This window comes from Eutrigla gurnardus (assembly GCF_963514095.1).
Source record: "Eutrigla gurnardus genome assembly, chromosome: 18".
NCBI lineage: Eukaryota > Metazoa > Chordata > Actinopteri > Perciformes > Triglidae > Eutrigla > Eutrigla gurnardus.
Window position 1 is genome coordinate 9,843,147 of NC_139929.1, and position 19,720 is coordinate 9,862,866.

General features: G+C 42.3%; 1 protein-coding gene across 2 annotated transcripts in view; it reads right to left on the reverse strand.

Moving 5' to 3' along the window:
• The window catches only part of drosha (drosha ribonuclease III), a 79,687-nt gene that overhangs the window by 10,203 nt on the left and 49,764 nt on the right, over nucleotides 1-19,720 (reverse strand). For both annotated transcript variants that reach the window (XM_084033756.1, XM_084033755.1), the window contains exons 24-29: nucleotides 16,526-16,570; nucleotides 11,705-11,862; nucleotides 6,421-6,526; nucleotides 5,079-5,220; nucleotides 3,043-3,125; nucleotides 1,443-1,546 (exon numbers count right to left, since the gene is read on the reverse strand). In XM_084033756.1, the coding sequence (XP_083889882.1) occupies nucleotides 1,443-1,546; nucleotides 3,043-3,125; nucleotides 5,079-5,220; nucleotides 6,421-6,526; nucleotides 11,705-11,862; nucleotides 16,526-16,570 (638 nt within the window). The remainder of the gene's footprint in view (nucleotides 1-1,442; nucleotides 1,547-3,042; nucleotides 3,126-5,078; nucleotides 5,221-6,420; nucleotides 6,527-11,704; nucleotides 11,863-16,525; nucleotides 16,571-19,720) is intronic.

The following is a 19,720-nucleotide window of genomic DNA, read 5'->3' on the forward strand; positions in this document are numbered from 1 at the left end:
CATGAACAACAAATGATGTATGAAATGCTATACAAAGGTATACAAGCTAAGTAGGCTAGTAACTGCACTCCAACTTGAGCCTCATATACATCAGTGACTAGCTGTGTCTATTAGCTGTGTCTATTATTGTGTGTGTCGGAATTCAAGTCACCCACGGGTTATATTTGTTTCTCGTTCACGTTCTCTTCTTGGGGGTTGGGGTAGGGGGGGGGGGCTTGTTGATTGTCATGTCAGAGTTGTGCCGTGTCAAAAGAATCACCATCCGTCGGGCAGATAGACAGAATAATACACGGAGGATCTCTGAAAAGACTTTCAAATAAATGTACGGACGAGAGAAATGGAGGGAGAGCCAAAGGATTAAATGCTGGATTGTGGAGTTCATTGTACATAAAAACTGCACCGTCTCCAACTGCCCTTGTGCATCCAGCTGACCCCCGTTTTTTCCCCTTCCCTTTCAGAGAAAACACTGTTTGTCAGTTTCCATGGTGACAAACACACGGCTTCATGGCAGCTCTCAAAAGCATTCTGTCAAATGACACTTGCTCCTTGACCTTTTGTCAAATAAGAGGTCTCTTTGGGCGTGTTTATATATGACAACAACAGAGACCTTTACACAGCTATTCACTATGTTCAGGCACCAATGGCAAAGAGAAAAGTCCTGTAAATTATGTTTGTGCCATTTCATTTCTCTGGATGTGTATTGTGGCTGATGTGATGCCTGAATGAACCCATCTCAACTGCCGACTGTGTCACGCTGAAAAGATGGATGGGATCCTTTTTTTCTCGTATGTACAATGTACAGACAAGTTATATCAGGGCAGAAATATCCTATTTTTTAAGCTCAAATTGTAACATCTAAAATATGTACAGTAATGTTGATATATGATGATTCTCAAATAAACTTGGGGCTGCTTTGATTGTGGAGTAGCTAATTTAAATACATATTACTTACATTATAATTTGAAAAAAATAATAAAATAAATTATACTGAGTCAGACAGTTGAAATAGCTATATTGTAGGTTTAACTGTTAAAATAGTTAGATAAAAGACATTGAAAATATGTTGAAATACTTAGCTTAAAGAAAGATGAATAGATGAAATAGGAAACGCAACTTAAATGTATCCGACTGGTCTGTGGCTCTACATCTGACAAAAAAAGGTTGGAAACTATTTAATTATCCCTAATGCCTACCTCATATATTGACTGTTTCTAGAATCAATTAAGAAGAAAACGTTTATTTTTAAGTGGCTTTTTTAATTAGTAAACCTTACTTTAAGTTAGTGAGCTGCTGAGTCATCCTCATATTACAGGAAATAAAAAAAGAACCTAACCTAAACCAAGTGTAAATAAAATATGACTCATGGCAGAAGAAATTGTTGTTTAACTTTCTAAAATTCACCACCAGTCCCCGTTGTGTGTATGTGTTTTCTGGGGTCTTACTTGTACAGCGGGATATCAGGCTCTTTGCCCTCTGTTCTCAGGGTCAAACAGCACTGCTGCAGCTGAGACTTCGGGTCATTCCAGTCCTGGTTCAGAATGAACTCCTGCAACACAGAAACCAAACAAAGCATGCATGTGATCCGACAACTTTTCCCATAACTTTCTTTCAAAGAATCAAAAACATAGGAAACAAAAATCAGCGGTGGCCCTCTCCCGTGGCAGCTCGTGCTTTTATTTCGTTCTTGCCGTTTCTGCCTCTCTCCACCATTTCCCCCCTTCCTTTTGCACTCAATTATTTGCTCTCTCCCTGACTGGCTCTCCATCTGTGTCTTCTCGGTGAGTACAAATCACAGGCTACTTAAGACAAAAGCCAATCCTTGGCCAGATATAAAGAGCGCCTGGGAGTCTCCCAGGTGTGCAGCACTGATACATTTCTCTTATCCAAGGGGGACTTCTAAAAGCCCTTCCATTAACAGGGAGGCAGCCTTGTCATAAAAAGGCAGACTTTGAATCCAGAACTGTCTGCTCCTATTAATTTTCTACAAAGAGTGCTTCTGCTTCTGTTGCTCCCACTCTCCTGCTCTCTCGCTTTACTGCCCCCCCAACCCCATCCATCGCCGCTGTTCTTACTTTTGCTCTTTCCCTTTTTCTTCCCACTTTTCCTCCCTCCTGGAGGCATATTCAATCCTTTAGCCTAAAGCAGAGAAATTAGATTGTTTTCAAAAGAGCTCACTATATGCTACACTCTCTCCTCTTTTTTTTTGGTACTTTATTTCATAAGTAAAAAGGAGCGAACATAAGGAAAGGAGCATTTATGTCCCTGCGTTTGCCTCTCTATTCCCATCCAAATTGGATGAAGCAGCACAGTGTGCAACGCTGTGGTTTCCAGAAGGCTATGTAAGGAGACGTGCTGGCTGTTTCACAACTTTTCTCTTGGAAGTGGAAATGAGGTGCTCTCTTGCAGCGACCATGACGCAAAGCTCAGCTCCTCCAGAGCTGGGGATTCTCCCTGGAGAGGCACACCAAGACAGCAATTAGCATGGCATATCAGACCACTGCAGCAGCTTCACAAGGAGAGGTCCACGCTGGGTGGGTACCAGCATAAAAGCATGTGTGTGTGTGTGTGTGTGTGTGTGTGTGTGTGTGTGTGTGTGTGTGCACTTGTGCGCATGCCCTGTTTAGGTCGGAGATACGATGTGATAGCTTAGATTATTAATAGGAAACGGCAAACGTAGCACTCGTGTCTACATTTGGACGATCCAGCAGTGCTTGAGAATAACGTTTCTGTCCTTCCTCTCTCACATTTGGTCATGGGAGTCCCGAATGAAGACGTTTCCAACACCAGCTGAAGCACTTCCTGGACCAGCAATACAGGACTTGCGATTCCCATTAAAAGGTCACTTAAACAGCGATGAAACCCACCGTCGCATGTCATTCAACAGCCGAGCACCACTGCAGGCCCCGTGTCGATGTTAGCTCCATTAGGGCCCAGCCATTAGCTCCCTCCTAATAATCTCCCTAGTTCTTTCTCTCCGAGGTGCCCGGCTGAGCGGCTCATTGATCAGGTGCAAGTGGTGAATGACTATCAATAAGGGCTCACCTTCAGCCTGGGGAAGAAGCACACGTTCATGAAGGTGTGCACGTACTCCAGATCTTTATCAATGTAGAGCGCCGCGATGAAAGCTGCAAAACATAAAGACAGCAATTATTTAAAAAGTAAAGATGGTAGACAATTGCTTCTTCTGTTCTACTTGACAATGGGCTCTCTTCCTGCTCCTAAAGCAAATGAAACATTGACAAAGACCAGAGGATGATCCTCAGCTGTGGCCCTCTACAGCAAGTGTGATCTTAATGTAAACAATCGGAAAAGATGGCTCTTTAGTTTATCCAACAGGAAATAAGGCAAAGCGAGGGCCACACGGGGTTCACAGAAACATTTATATAATATATATGTTATATAAAGAGTATGCCAAGCTGAATTGAGAGCAACTGGAGGTCTAAGTGAAGTGGAAAAAAAAAAAAGATTTGAAATGTAAGCGGTGGGCGCTGGGTGTCATCCTCATCTTGTGGCTGTCCCTTTGTTTTTCCCCTCTTCTATTGGCTGCCGGTGCATCGACTCATCTCCATGACTGGGACATGAGAGAGGAATAATAGGTAATATTTCAGGAGGCCAGCGAGGGTCCGCTATAGCTGCAGGGCACGGCTGCTCATATGCGCAAGAGCCATGCTCATTTCCAGTGCTGACCCTCGTCCCCTTCCTGTGTCATCAACTCTGCTCTGGCCCCAACGTCGAAAGATAATTTGAAAGGCAAATGATATGAAGCCCGTGTATTAAGGTCTGGCTACTGAATGCTGACCTCAGACGCACGAGTGCTTTTTTCTTTCTTTTTTTCTCTCCAGCATATTTGAAATGTACTATTCTCTGTCACTGCTTTAATTGGACGGATTTTTCCATTGGAGTTCTGTAATCATGCAGTAATGTTTCAATAACAACTTGAATACAAGGAGATATTTTCACAGGGATACAAAGTAGATACGTGAGAGGGAATTTCGACCAGGTTAACTTCCTAACTAACCTAAATGATGTGTTGCTTTCCCTAACTATTTTCATTTTCATTGGATAAAAAAACCTTCCCTGGCAACACTTTTTTCAGTTTCAGAATCTATTCTTGCTGGTTTCTCCAATGTTGTCAAGCCCAGTTTTAAAGGGTCATCAAATAAACATGCTCTTTGTTGTTGGATTTTTCTAAACTGTCAAATATTGATGCTGGTGTTGGAAATGTGAACATGAAGTATGCTATGCAGGTAAAATAAATGTGGCAGTGGTCTCTGGTGGAAAACTGAAAATCACCGTAAATTTGAGATTTCTGTTCCGTCGTCAGCAGGGTTTGGTCTGGGAACACTGTCCCATGTGTTCAACAGAGTCACACCAGAGCACTGAACTGCCTTCCATACAATTTATACCTTTTTATTTCATCTATTTATCTGGGAAATGTCAAACTTAACATCTCACTGCCACCTGATTATTTTTATTAGTACGCATTACAATAATGCAATCCACTTTGTTAAGAGTTCTATAGACACTGTGTGTAAAGAGGAGTGAGGCAGGGACACAGCCTCCATAAAAACATTGGCTTTGTTTTCAGTTACCTTACATGCCAACTGCCCATTTTTATTTGCAAAATATCCTGAAAGCACGAGGTTAAGTCTTCCTAAGTCAGGGTGGATAAAACAACCACTGGAGATCATACCCGAGCTGCCAAATATCTTCCACCATCCACATATAATTTATAATATGGACTATTCTGTTTGTAAAATGTTTTAGGGTAGTAGAACATCGCAAGTATCTTTTTCATTGTGGCAGCTGTAGCTGTTGGAATCAAAAGAGAGAAAAAAAAGGATGACAAAATCAACACTAACTGCACCAGTCATACTAAGCACATAGGGAGCATCCTGCAGTGTCTTCGGCAGAGAACCAAATTGACATCTAACACAAAGGGAACAAAAAAATCAATGATGGTGCCATCTTTAACTGCACATTCTGGAGAGACATGCAAGAAAAAGGTTGAGTAGGGGCTTTGTAAAGGTCTATAAAGATTCTCTTTCTGCAAATAAATCGAGGAGACATTAACGTACACTCCAGCAAGTCGGCCAGAGTCTTGGTCCGCAGTGCGACTGGCCGCTTGGTCTTATCATTGGTAATGGCGAAGTCCTGCATGCCCAACTCCTCTGCCACTTTGGCCTGTGTGCGGTTGTTTACCAGCGAACTGCGGAGTAACTGTGGACAAAAAAACAAAAGAAAAAGAGCATCACATTTCCATGTCCACCTTTCAGAAACCTCTACCCTCACACTCACATGGAAATAGACGGAGGTACACAAGAACATCAAAATAAACTCCAAATGGAATAATTCATCACAGACAGGAATGGTAATGCAGAGTAAACGTTTCAGGGAGATTGCACATTGCTCTGTTAAATATTGCATTGTGACTTGGAGCTTAGAGGAAAGTCAACATGTTAGACTGGATAAGGTACATTTGTGTCTCTAAAAGGAAAAACACAAACATGTTAAATATAGCTTCAAGATGCGGAAAACCATTAAATATAACGCAATATGACTTGTCTGAATCCGTCTCGCTGTGATGTACCCTCCTTCACAGTAGACACGCAATCCAGGCCACACAGACGCACACTAGTTGAATGAGCACTTTTCCTCCCCGATTTGAAATCCATTTCAGATGTACCCCATCTGAAGCTGATGCTGGAGCTTTCAGTCACTCCATGAACGCTCGCTGGAAGCTTTTAAACAAATGACGTCACAGCCTCCAGCTATAAGGAATATTCACGAATAAAGGTTCTTATTCAGGTTTAGTCCAGTTCAATCCCTCTCACCTGTGCTGATGCTCGAATGAAAAGTGGGAGGGTTGACGCTGTCAGAGAACGGACTTGTATGTTCAAAGTGTGATCATTTGCTTTATACCGGTGTCACAAGCTTGTGCGTCGTAAACAACTTCTATTTCTCAGGCGATTGACAGGCTTGGCAAAAAAAAAAAAAAAAAAACCTGAAAAGGCTGTTATTGAAAACCACTGAACAATTTTTATCTCATGAAAATACCCATCACAAGGAGTAGAGCAAACATACAGGCACAGTTTGGGATGAGGAGTTGAATTAGAGTGATTTTGTGGAAACAAGCAGTAGAGGAAGAGAATGAATACCTGGCTGGTACTTGGAGATTCAAAGATTGATGGGAAGAAAAAAAAAAAACGCACCCACACACAAACACAAAAGCACAGCTGTAGCTTTATTTCAGGTGTGAGATGCGGGGAACACCTGTGCTGAGCAACTTCAGACAGCAGCACCACAAAGACGGAAGAAAAGCCAAAAGATGCAGATGTAAAACAGTATGTTCCTGCGGGCGCGAGAGGAGCCCGTAAAGAGCGTGTGCAATGCTGTCTGAAATAAGGAATTTGATCTTACCGTTAGATGTCCTTCATGGTGATCGGGGAAGTGGATGAAGAGATACTCCGTGGCCACCAGCTGCATGATAGAGTCTCCCAGGAACTCCATCCTCTGGTTGTGACCCCTGAAAAAGAGGAAGCATAAATGGATGGATGGATCGAGGTAAAAAGAGAGAAGGACAAGTGAGAAGTTATATATATTAATATAAAAGGATATTTAGGGACCGGAATGGTAGGGGTGAATGGGAGGGCACGGGGAAATCGTGCAAAAAGAGTGGAGCGGCAGTGTTTTACGTGAGGTTACACAGCTACACATCATTGGGGCCTGAAAGGCATCGTGCTCTCTCGAAAATCTACCAGGCTTTTAGTCTTGTAACAGAAACGGTGAAGAAGGCTGATGTACATTTCATGGGTGGCCTCTGGGAACAGCTGCACTGACAGGCTGTGTGACAACTCGGAGGGTGCCTGAAGTAGCAGCCCTCCAGAAGAAAATCGCCAGGCTTTGATTGCAATTCAAATGAAAAAAAAAAAAGAGAGGAAAAAACAACATTCGAAAAGAAAAACTTCTGGTACAATTGCAGGACTGCCTTTCAAAAATCATGAGCCCAAAAAAAAGCAGCAAGTGTGCACACGGGTTTACAGAATAACTGTCAGCCTTCTAACAATTTAGATGAAATAACTAATGGCAGCACTGCGATACTGTACATCAGCTTCCTGCCTTTCTCCCCCATGAGTGTAAGGCATTAATTAAACAGAATTATAGATTAGCATTGCAGATGTGGGCTGGTGCTGTGCCAGGCAGGCAGGAAGCGTTGGGTGGGGGTGGGGCATAAGTAAAAACAGGGAGGTATAGACCACAGCAGCAGCAGCATCAGCAGCAGTGCATATATTCATCTATAGATACATGCTCTTCGCAGGAGGGGAAAGTCTGAAGATGAGAGAGAAAGATGCAGAGGTAGGAGTCGAGGAGGAAGCCGACATCAAAGAGGAAAAAAGGTCAAAGTTTATTGTCCGATTTATGGTGCCTCTGCCTTTTATGAGCCGGTGCCAAATAGAGATCAGAGCTAAAGACTGAGACAGCAGCATCTCTAGCAGGGCTGCAGCTGCCAATTAATTTGATTATACATTTTTTCTTCTGCAGACTAAATATATATCAGATTTTTTTCCCAAATGTTATTCAATTCATGATATAAATCAGTAAATTTGAGAATCTGGAAGCAGAGAAGAGTCCCATGAATAGGAATTTACATAAGAAAAAACTTAATTAATTGATTATCAAAAGGATTATCAATGATTTATCAAATCGACTAATCGGTTGATTAACTAAGCAGCATCCAATCATGGAGTCTCTGAAAATCCACAGTGATTCTGAGGAGGACCTCCACGACTTTTTCACTAATAGAGGGCCCACTTGCTTCCATCATCACTTCTCTCACCCACGCTCTTGGTAAGAGGACAGAAGAGGAGAGAAATGAATCAATTCTAGTCACCTAAACTACAACAGCAGCACTTTTGGGAGTGTACAAACTGGCATCCAAATGCATACCTTCTCCATTAATCCTTTACTTTATGAAACGTCTGGAAATAGTGCAAAACAGCCATCACAATCCCCCAGCTCACCATGATATCTTTTAATTAGACCCTAGTTTTGTCTGACCAACAGTCCAAAAAACATGATTTATTTTACAACAACATAGAACATCAACAACGTTTAAGAAATTGTTGGCTGGTTGTCCAAATCACATTTGAATATACAAATGTATATTCTGATAGACACCAAAGATGTATGTTAGACGAGTAAGAACTTGAAACGCTGCTTCTTATTTCACTCTGTCTCTAAGGTCCAGAGCGGAGCTTCATTAGAAGGGAAGGGACACTGCCCGATGCACACTCCCACATTAAATATAATCACAGAGCTTCTTAATGAAAAGGCTGAAGAAGAAGTGGAGGCTGGGAGGAGGAGGGGTGGTGGGAGGCCAGTGGGAGAACTTCCTCCACTTCACTACTGTGCATGTGAATGCATGTGTCAAACGGTTTGTTGCGGATTTCTCCCAAGCATCCATAGCATGCATACTGTATGTGAGCTGGGAGAAGAAGGGGGTATGCCAGAGAGCATATGTGTGGAAACAGATTGAGAAGGTGGAGTGTGAGCTAATTTCATGTCCAATAGGAGCCGGAGCGAGAAAGGGAATAGTGCAGTGACAGTGAAAGAAGGGGAAAAAAGGGAGAGATGGAGCGGGTCAAAGAGGAATGCGTTGCAGTGTGAAGTGGTGAAAGGAGCCATCCCTTATTCACTTCAACAGCAGAGGTACAATGCTCCAGTAAGGTGGGGGAAATTGAAGTAAAGTGTGGAGCCGAGGTCTTTATTCGCCTTTGACTTTGATCTAAAATACCTTTAACAGTTCCCTCTGAGGAGGCGGCGACGGGCTGCCAGCTCCAGAAGAGGGGAGCGCTCCATCTTTTAAGGCCATTTTTGCCTCAGTTCTTAGGGAAATAATGTTCTTGTTTCATATGTGCCTGCTTGTGTGTGGTTCAAATGTGAAATCTGCAGCTGCTTTCCACAAAATGTTACCTGCGAGGGGGTGAAAAACGTAATTATAATGTAATCTCAGGGTCTCTTTTTGGCAAGATTACGTTGAAAAAGAGTTTTCACTGCAGAGGACAAATTTCGCCTTTTACAGTATGACTGAAAGTCTTTGACTACAAGCTGTGTAATGGCATACCTAATCATAGAGCAGGCGGAAACCGCCAGTTCAGAAAAGTAAAGCCAACGCTCTCTCTGCCGGATATCAGGGGGCGACTCCTCTAATCGCTCCTCTACACTCCAAATATGGCCACTTCAGTGCAACGGCCAAAATGCTGAACTCGAGGCTTCAAAACAGGACACACGCAAATCAAAGGGTGACGTTACCATGACAACGGCTTATGTACATGCTGTGTCAAGATTCTGTTCTGTTCCTTATTTTTCTTCAAATAGCAATAGTTTTCATTGTTTTGGCACTATCAGGTTGTCGTAAATCATGCCAATTGAATCGTCTAAATACTATATTTGAAAATACTTGAAGTACCCAACCCAATGGCAATTCACCAAAATAACATTATTTTACACCGGAAACAGATCGCTACGTTACTGGTAACCTTAGATCATCTTTGTATTTGTGATACAAAAAAAACACCAGAAACGTTGCATTTACAGATTGACTCCAACTCTCAATTTTGTACAACCTGAATCTATTTGGTATAATGTAACAAGATGTATAAATGTTTGAAAGAACATCCCTCAGAGCTGCACAGCGAAATCTACTTTCATTTCACAAATACTGAACATGAAAAGAGATGGATGCTTTTTCACCAACGGTGAAATTCTTGCAGCATCCAGCTCTTCTGCTGTGAGAGGAGACAGGAAGCCCAGCGCCTGGGGGCCATAGCTCTCCATTTCTACCGTCTGATAGTAGCCTCTGGTCTCCACTGCCTCTAAACAGGGTCAACTCCGTTCCTTGCTTCTTGTGCCGTCTCCTTATAGGTCACACTGTCCTCTCTTTTTGCATGAAATGGAAGGCCAACCGGGGTCCCGTCTCCTCATCTGCTGCCTACCTTATAGCCTGAACTTCCTTTCTGTTATCGGACCTCGTTCCTCTCTCAATCATGACAGCGTGACCTACTTTCTATAACCTTAGGTTGGTATGGTCAGCCGCTCAGTTCCAGCTTTCAAGCGAGTCGGCTCTATTTAGGTCAACCTGCCTTTGGCCACCAACCAGCTAATGAACACAAATTACGATGAATTATTTCATTTTGTGCCAGGAAAAGTAATGCTACAATTTTGCGAATTAAAAAACAGTAAAAAAAAAATTGGATATTGGATGTGAGGGCAAGTTGGAATTAAAATATCAACCTTGAGTTGGAAAGTCCTCAAAGTAGAGCTCAACGGGAGACAAACCTCTGGACCTCTAATCGACTTCACTGACCATGAGTGGGGAGAGGTTTGACATTTCAGTGATGGATTAGAACATACACAGCAGTGTACTGTATGTGTGGACGTGTGTACATGACTCGCGCACACAAACACACACTAACACAAAGAGCTGTGTCCTTGTGGCAAACCCAAGCAGGCAATTACAGAGTGTGACCTGCCAATAAGAAATCGGAGGTGTGCTGCGAAGGCTAATTTGCTTTAGCTGTCAAACTCACTATTGTGTTGTGTTGTAAAGCACAGAAGTGAGTTAAGCTTCCCAATGCAAATAACCATCACACCTCAAATTGGAGTGAACAGTCTCATTAGTGACAAAACTTTTCTCGTGAAAACAGCTCATCTTTTCAAACTTGCGTTCTATCAACGAAGGAGGAAGGTTAAATTCCAGCAACACAATGATGACATGTTTGTAACAAGCAGGCCAAGCCATCCAATCAATTTCAAGAAATAACTGGAGAAGTTTCTAACTTCACTGGCTATTGAACAAATGTCATCGAGGAAGGTTGAGAGGGAAAAAAAAAAAAAAAGGTTTCCAATGTCGGAGCCAAATCAGTATCACAGTGAAATCCTACAATTAACAAGAGAAAAACAATCCTAAAACCACACAGAATACAGGAATACTGCAGTGGTATATGTATAGCACATATAATCTTAATGTAATCTGGACTAAAAATAAAAATGTTAGTGCAGTCCAGGAATGCAAAAGGTGGACTGGAGCATGACAGTGAGAGAGAAAATCGGTCAAATAAGAGATGTGGCTGAAATGAATAAGATACATTTTAAACCATCTGCCCTGGACAACCAAGTGAATCAAAGCCCCGTTTCCCATGAGGCACGGAGGTCGTGGCCTCTCACGTACAGGCAGACTACAGATATGGGGACTTCGGACTCCCCTGGGCCATTCTCTATCTCAGCTGTGAAACCCTTGGATTTGGAACCGGGCCAAAAAGCAGCGCAAGAGGCAATCTTTCACTAAGGTACTTTGAATGTAACATTCAAGACATCACTTGTTATACAGGCAGTTTTAGTGATGGCAAGAAAACGTAGAAGCTGCAGGGGGAAACATAATGATGATGTAGGCGGAGGAGGCGGCTGCTCCTGCTTTAACAACAAATAAAACAATTATAATGCTGGACGTACGATAACACTCCCAGCATCTCAAATCATATTATATATTATAATGCATCATGCCTCATCACCTCTGAAGGGAACAACAAACAAAGTCCGGCCAGTTCTGCAGCATCCTTGCAAATTGCATCTGGCCAACTAGTGGCTCACTTTGCATTTTAATTGGCTGTAACTCTATTATCAACGGACAACTGACTGTACTTACAGGGTGAGGTGGTTGAAGCCCACAGTCCTCAAGGTGAAGGCTCTGGCCAGGAGACGCACATGTGTGAACAAAATTCCAATGGAGTCCTCAAAGCTGGTCAGTTTCTGGAGGACAGGAGATGTCTCGATCAGCTGCCTGTCCGTCTGAGGCTCCTGGACCTGGTCATGAAACAGAATAAACTAGTATAAAACCTGCCAGGTTGCAGTTTACATCCATGTATGTTCAAATTGCCATCACATCACCATGTTATCCTATTAGATATTTTCATGAAATTGTCATAAGTAGCAGATTAATTATTGAGTTATGGCTGGAAAATGTGAGGTCACAGTGACCTGGACATTTGACCACTAAAATCAGATCAGTTCTTCCTTCAGTCCAAATGGATGTTCGTGCTAAGTTTGAAGAAATTCCCTCAAGAACAGACAACCTGAAAACATAATACCTTCAGCCAAAGCTGTTGCCAATGCACAAGATAAAAAAACAGAAGAGCTAGTATATAAGTATTTTACTCGGCACAGTCTAAATTTAAGTTAAAATGTATATGAAATATTATTTTTGACAACAATGTCCCTTCATTGTTTGGGGGAAGGTCCTTAGTTCCAATGAAGGGATTTAGTGCTTTTCCAATGTTGCGAGGAGTGACAATTGTTGCAACCAGGTTCCATTAATGTCTGTGGTTTTGGGATGAGATGATCATCCTATTACATCCGAGAGAAATGTTCAGGTATCCACATACCCTTAGCCATGAGATCAAGATTTGATACAGCATACCAGATGAGGGAACTCATCAATTTTTTTCTGAAGGTACTATTTACAGTTTAAAATATAAATGCCACCACTATGCACCATACCAGATTATAACTTTGAAGTAATTAACTTCTTTAGCCCCTTGGCAGTTCAAAACAAACAAAGATAACAGAAGACAGAGTACAGTTATACAAGACAGAACACACAACACAAAGCAACACACAATAGTACATAAAACTGCATGCTTGTCAGATACAAGTAAGTCATGAAGTCCACGATATAGGATTCAAGGTCAGTGAGTACAGAGCTGAGCGGCGGCTTTTAACAGACTTTAAGTTGGTTTTTGAAAGTGCTGATAGAGCTGCAGCCCCTCATAGTCGGTCAGGGTATCCCACTGGTTTGTGGCTTTTAGGGGAAAAAGCCGATTTACCAAATGCGGCGCGTCGAAATGGTATTGTACAATCTCGTACAGAGGATGTTCTTGAGAATCTAATGACATTTCCAGAGCGTGTATACACAAAGTCACTTAGAGCAGGGGGCCAGACAATTTAAAATTGTATAAACCAGGTACACATTTTAAAATGTGCTTAAATTCCCAAAGCTCCGTTAAGTGTATTTATCCAGTAGCCTACAGTGATTGAAATGCAATGCAAATTTGTTGAGTTTATAGTTCAGATTTTGACCTATGTCAATCTGTTCACCTTATGTGAGAATATCAGCAAGGTTGTACCATGGTTTAAAAGGGAAAAAAACATACCATTTGTCTTTAATCCTTTCCATTGCAACTGTTTTTGTGTAAGTGAATACAACAGTGTCATCTGCAAAAGTTTGCAGTTCTATATCACGACATTGTTCAGGGAGATCATTCATATATGGGCTAAATAATAGAGGGTTGAGGGTAGATGTGAGCAAATAGTGTATTGTTAATATGCATTATTTGTGATAGTATGTCTTGAACTAAGTGTGATGTAGCGCCACAGTCTTTTTGCTTATGTATTTTTGCAAGTACGTTACACGTATTAATCTATGACAAACCAAAAGGAGAAGAAACAAAACAAATAAGTGTCCAGTAGAAAGCAGCTTGGCCACTTTAATGATCCTTGAACCAGAAACACACAAAAAAATGCCACTTCCTCAATGAACACAATCCGCATAGAGTGTTGAATAAATTCCTTAAATGAAATGAACCTCTACAGTATGTGCTGCTTGAGGGCCTGTTTAGAGTGTGTGTTTTAACTCCCCCTCAAAACAAACTCCGATGATCTGCAGCAGATGGAATCTCTTAGTCATTAAGTTTTAAGTCAAACGGCCCGGTTTTCCCCCCCTCTCACTAAATCGGGTGATTCAAGCGGTCCATTAATATCTCTGGTGACTCAGTGGAACTGTAAGTCTTGTTTGGTCTAGAGCTGGCTGTATCAGAGACTCCCGGCCTCGTGACGTTGATAAGGCATGAAAGAATAGTCTTTGGTTGTGAAAATCCCTCTAGGCTATGTCTTTAACATTAGCTTTAAGGCTTTGTGAGTTAAGAGGTAGACGGGTTAAGCAGAAACATGCTGTGCGCTTTGACTACAGCATTTGCTCATGTCGGTGCTCATTAGAAAAAGAAATGATAGGCTAAAAGAATATGTGCACGCATGTTTGTTGAATCAAGACATATCCTTATGGGTGCATTAATTGGACTGCTAGAAATATCTAATTGGTCTCCGCGTGGAACCACTGGAAGCTTGACCAAGATATGTTTTCCAAAGAAAACAGAAACTTCGAGCCACATTATTTTATGTGGCCATTCAAAGGGAACTAAATTCACTCTGATATTGTGCTCCATCTACTTGTACATAAAGTGTCCCAAAATAAGAATAAAGAGAGCTACACTCAAGGCTCTCCAGGGGGAAGATGGCTACTTTCTTCATTTCCAAGCATATTCTTTGTCTCTACATTCATAAAGGCATGATGAGTAAACAGCTTTTCACAGTCTCCCATGTCAAGCCACTGCGTAGAGCAGCGATGTAGCTTTAAACTCAGTATATTAATTGGAGTGCTGCCGGTAATGTCATGGTTCCATCTTCCAATATGTCCTAAAAACATTTCATTTTTGCCTTCTTTCCCCTCCGTTAATTAACGGAAGGCGTTTAAATGTCACGCATCACAACTAACGGCATCTGACGAGTTCAGCACTCACAGGCGCTAGCTATCCTTCAGGGGGAATGGCCGGCAGCAAGGCTTCAAACGAAGTGGAGAGAGGAGGAGAAGCAAAAAAATCAACAGCAGTAATGAAAAAATAAATAAATAAATAAAGCACTTTTGAAATGGCTTCAAAGCATCACTTTCAGCTCAGTCCAGACAGAAACAGAATCAGAGGCGAGGTCATCTTGGGCCCAGAAAGCCTCACGCTCGCGTATCTCCCAAATAACCCCAAAAAACAAGTGGAATCCAGACTCAACATAAATGACATACTGGTAAATTATTCTGGAGAGCTGGGGTTGATGATGCGTTGGTGCGAATCGAGCGAACACGAAAGACATAAAGATGTGCCTGTCAACCACGGAGCATTCCACTGCGCTCTGGAAGGCACGACGGTGGCGCAGCTAATGTATGCGTGTATGCCAAAGACGGGTGTACGCATAATTAACCACACCATGGCGAGCTGCCATGGCCATCCACTCAAACCTCATTAAGACGGCTCCTCTTTCACCTCCGTTTTGTCATCCTCGTCTTCAGGGGAGTGGGGGGTGAAACCTTGTTCATTCTCTGCAGCAATTTTGGGCATAATATTCTGGCCTTAACTCCACATCTATTATAAGATACATAAACAAACAAAATAATGAAGGAGAAAGATGTTTTTTTCTTGGATAATATCTCAAGCCAAAGATGTCAAGATGCTATCAAGCTACCAAGAGGTGGGCACAAGTCAACAGAAGTCACCCCACTGGCAAGGGACCACCCTGAGGAAAACCTCAGACACGCGCAGTGTGTGGTAATGAGGCTGTGGCACAGAAGCGGCTAATGACTACTCATGCAGCACGCTGTGGAGGTTCCCCTCGCGCCGCAGAGAGGTTGTAGGGCTGACCCCGGGGCTCCACCCTGACCACGCTGGGCCCTCCACTGTGCAACTCACCAGGAAAAGACGCTGCTGGATACAATGGGTTTATTCTGAGCACTTGGCTGCTCAAAGAAAAAAACATCCAGAGCACTCTGTGACTCTTGAGCATTTGGGGATGAGAAATATGAGGAAGGAAAAAAAACAAACACACACACACACACATATTCCACACACACACACACATATATATATATATATATATATATATATATATATATATATATATATATATATATATATATATATATATATATACACAGATGCATGTAAACAGAAGCATGGATATGCAAAAATGTACATAGGAAGGCACAGCGGCACTTGTGCACATGCAGGGAGATGAAGAAAATAAACTGCTTAAAGACGAGTCTCGGCATCCACACAAAGAAACACTTTCTCCACACAAACACATCAGAGAGAAGGATGCCTGACGCTCCCTGGAGGCCCCATGTGATTCGGGACTGTAATCCTGTTATGGCATCTTTGATCTCTTCTCCCAAATCCTAATTTCAAACAAACACTGTTGACATGTTCAATGTTTCTGGGCAGATCATGCAAAGCAAGGGAAAGCAGAACAGAGGGAGAGCAAAGAGACAGAGGGAGTGAGCGCAAAAAAAGCATGATGATGAAGAAGGAAAGAAAATGAGCAATGGAGAGGAGGAAGAGAGACTGTAGTAAATGAAAAAGCGGATTAGGGTCTCGACGAAAATGGAGAGCAGCGAGACACGGCTGCAGAACAATGGAGACTAGTGGAAGGCTACTGGGGGCCTTGTGACAGCTATAAAGAACAGCCTCAGGCAAAATAACTAACAGCTTGGCCACCTCTGTCAGGCAACACACACACATGAAAAAACATACATCCAGGCTGGAAAACTACAAATGGGAGAGTTCTTTTGTGTCTTGGGGTGAGGAGAGTTTTAATGAGAGGCAAACCTAGTCCAAAATAAACATCAATAATAAAACATTTTTCAACCAACCTGCAGGGGGTGTGGTGGGAAGTTGAGCCAGACCTCCTGTAGGCCCTGCAAAGACAGCAAAGGAGGGGAAAGAGAGATGTGCAGTCAGAGGAAATAAATTACAGTATGTCCTGTTGGTTGATCTTTGTTTAAAAAAACACAGTTCTTCAATGGTGTATTTTGTATGTACAGTATGTTTGTCAGCTGTTTGTTGTTGGGCAGATAGCCTACAGTAGTAGTATTTTTTTTTCTACAGCTAGAAATGCATTCATGAAAGAGTAGAACCATTTTGCAAACATAAAACCAAAACAACGGGCTGAAAGATGATAAAAATGTTTTTTTTTGTAGAGAGAGCAGCTCTGTTTCACAATGTAAGACCCAATAATGATAGCATGTTATTTATCATTGAACGGCACACTAAACACAGATTGCGATGATGCACCACAGATGGTTCTATGTCGGGATCACTTTGCATTGCTTAAGTCAAAGTGTTTTCAGGTGCCGTGAGCAGCCCCAGTGGGAGGGGCGGTGAAATAACAGCGACGAAGTCAGCATGTAATTTTCAGACCAAGAGGTGTGTATATCGACCACCCACTGGGGAGTGAGGGAGGGGGCTCAGGATGTGGATTTGAGCAGAAGCCGAGGGGTGTTGCGGTTTGGAGGGATCTGGGTTTGAGAGGTGTTTGTCTCTGGGGAGACACATTGGCAATGCAGGACTCCCGTTGCCTCCCATAGCTATGAAGACCAACATGTATCCTCAACCTTGCTCTGAGGTTACCACACAAGATCGTATGTGAAGAAAAGAAAGAGGCTAAAAAATAGACAGAGAGAGGGAGGGAGAGAGGGAGTAGAAGCTGTGGCACTCAAGTTGTTGCCAATGACAACGCCAGTCAGAAGTGGTTTTGGGCCTGAGGTCTAATGTTGAGTGAGTCATAGTGGTGATAGAGATGTGGCGAGGGCCTCTAAAGTACAGTATCACTCAGGTGTTTAAAGGTTCAAGGAGATAAACCTTAAAGACGCAGCACTAGCCCATAGGGGGTTGTGTGTGGTCAGCGGCATCGAATGGGCGCCTCATCTTCTCGACCCACCCAGCTGGCAACCCATCGCCTTGAGCAGCCAATGAAAAATTCATGACAGTCAATACATTTGAGCAAATGCTTCCCTTTTGGTAGCTTGTCTCTTTGCCCGGGACTGGAGTTTAAAAAAAAAGCACAGAGTACATAGCAGGTATCAAGTCAACACGCTTGTGAACATAACACTTCCAACATAGTGATTATACAGTCACACAAAACATGAAAATCATCCAAAGCACATGATAAACAAGCACACATGCAGAAAATGAAGATGAAAGAACTAGAAAGAACTAGAAAATTACAAAAAAGTATGAAAAGAAAAAAGTATTTACACAAGTTGCTTCAACTTGTGATTAAAATTCGTCCACAGGGCACACACAATCCGCCCACATGCTGTATGTAGAACGGAACAGCTAATGTTTCAATTACTGCTATTCCAAAGACAAGGCAGACAATGATTAAGCCTGCATCGAGTGGGGATTTAAGAATAACAACAGGTTTCTTTTTCTCCCTCCCAGCACGATGGAGGTATAATTACTGGGGGCACAAATCATCATGTGCAGCAGTTGAATCCCAGCCATGATGAAGCTCTTGTGACAAAACAGAGAGAAAGGAAGGGGAAAAAAAGAAACCTATGCAAACATGTTGATTTGAATGTCAACGGCCAACTCGTAAGAGTTGAAATTAAAGGAAAATGAAAGGGAACCCTCCTATGAGCTCCATTTTAAGGTGGGCTGCTGCTGCTGGGGAAGCAAGCCGCAGGGTCAGTCTTGCACATATTCACAAGCCAACTGGGAATACTCAACACCACCGTACCCTCTACCCGCACACTCTCCACCCCCACACACCCCCTGGGATTGTTGGCCATCCTTGATTGGGACATAATGGTGCCCTTTGCTGACAAGGTCCAGTGCTCCTTGACAAATTGGTCTCTAGCTCCTGGCTGCCAATCAATCTATCAAACGTAGTAGTGCAGCAGAGAAAATCGATAGATAGCGTCGCTGATCAATACCAACTTAAAAGCACCCCTTAGTCCAAAACGGAGGTTTGTGTCAGTGAATGGTTGTGGTGATCTTCAAAACATGAGGGAAAAAAAAGACACAGACTCTTTGGTGCAAGTCCATCAGTTGATTTATGATGGAGGTCAAGAGCACAACTTTCAGTTCACAAATGTTCTAATCTATAGAGGGAATTAGTGTACCAAATGTAGTGGACTCAAAGCATCCCACAATTCATCTCGAAAAGTAGAGTAGAAACCAGTGGTCACTAACGAGCATTATATACCATCATGCATTGCACTGGGGAAAAATGGCCTATGGAAGAGAGAGAGCCGTGTGATTGAGAAAAAATAATACATTTAAAGTAAGCAGAGCAGCGCAATGCATTATTATTTAATCATGGGGAAAAATACACATATTGCCTCCACATTGACAACGGCAGCAAACAGCTCTTTTGGTTTTTACTTTTCACAATAAAAGCCCTGGATCTGCATTACTGCTTACCAGGGGAACTTACATTACAGCAAATTAGCTTACAATATGTATGTTTTGCAAAGCAATATGTTGGTATTCATTATGGATGCTCTACCAGCTGCTGTTGATCTGGCACGTTTTAATTGTGCAGCAGTGACTGTAGTTATTACTGGTGCAAAGAAAATTAACGAGAATTGTCCAAAAGTCTTTTTCCTTTTTGCTGATGAACTCATATTTATTCTTCCATAAAGTCTAGTTAAAGATAGTAGTGAGGAGTGAATGACTCATGGTTTATTTCTTGTTATCGTTCGTCAAACCAGAGACCAGTTCACTTGAGGCTCTGGTTACACTTGTCTTTTTCAGTGGGACTTTTGTGATAGATATGCCAGATCGGAGAGTGTCCACACTGACTATACACTACACTCCAAATAGTGATCAGATATATGTCCTGCTCAAAGGAGTGGTTGTAAATTGATTAAAACAAATGTCATCTCCTATCATTTCTTCACAATAAAAGTTGTTCTGTTCCTGCGGTATTAGTAGACTTTTCTTTTGAAGAATAGCGTGGCAACAACATCTTTAATTTCCTCGTTGAGAGAAGAGCAAAGATGGCTCTGAAGTCTTTGCTCTTCTCTCAACTTGCTTGATGGTTCCCAAACAGTTTCCGATGA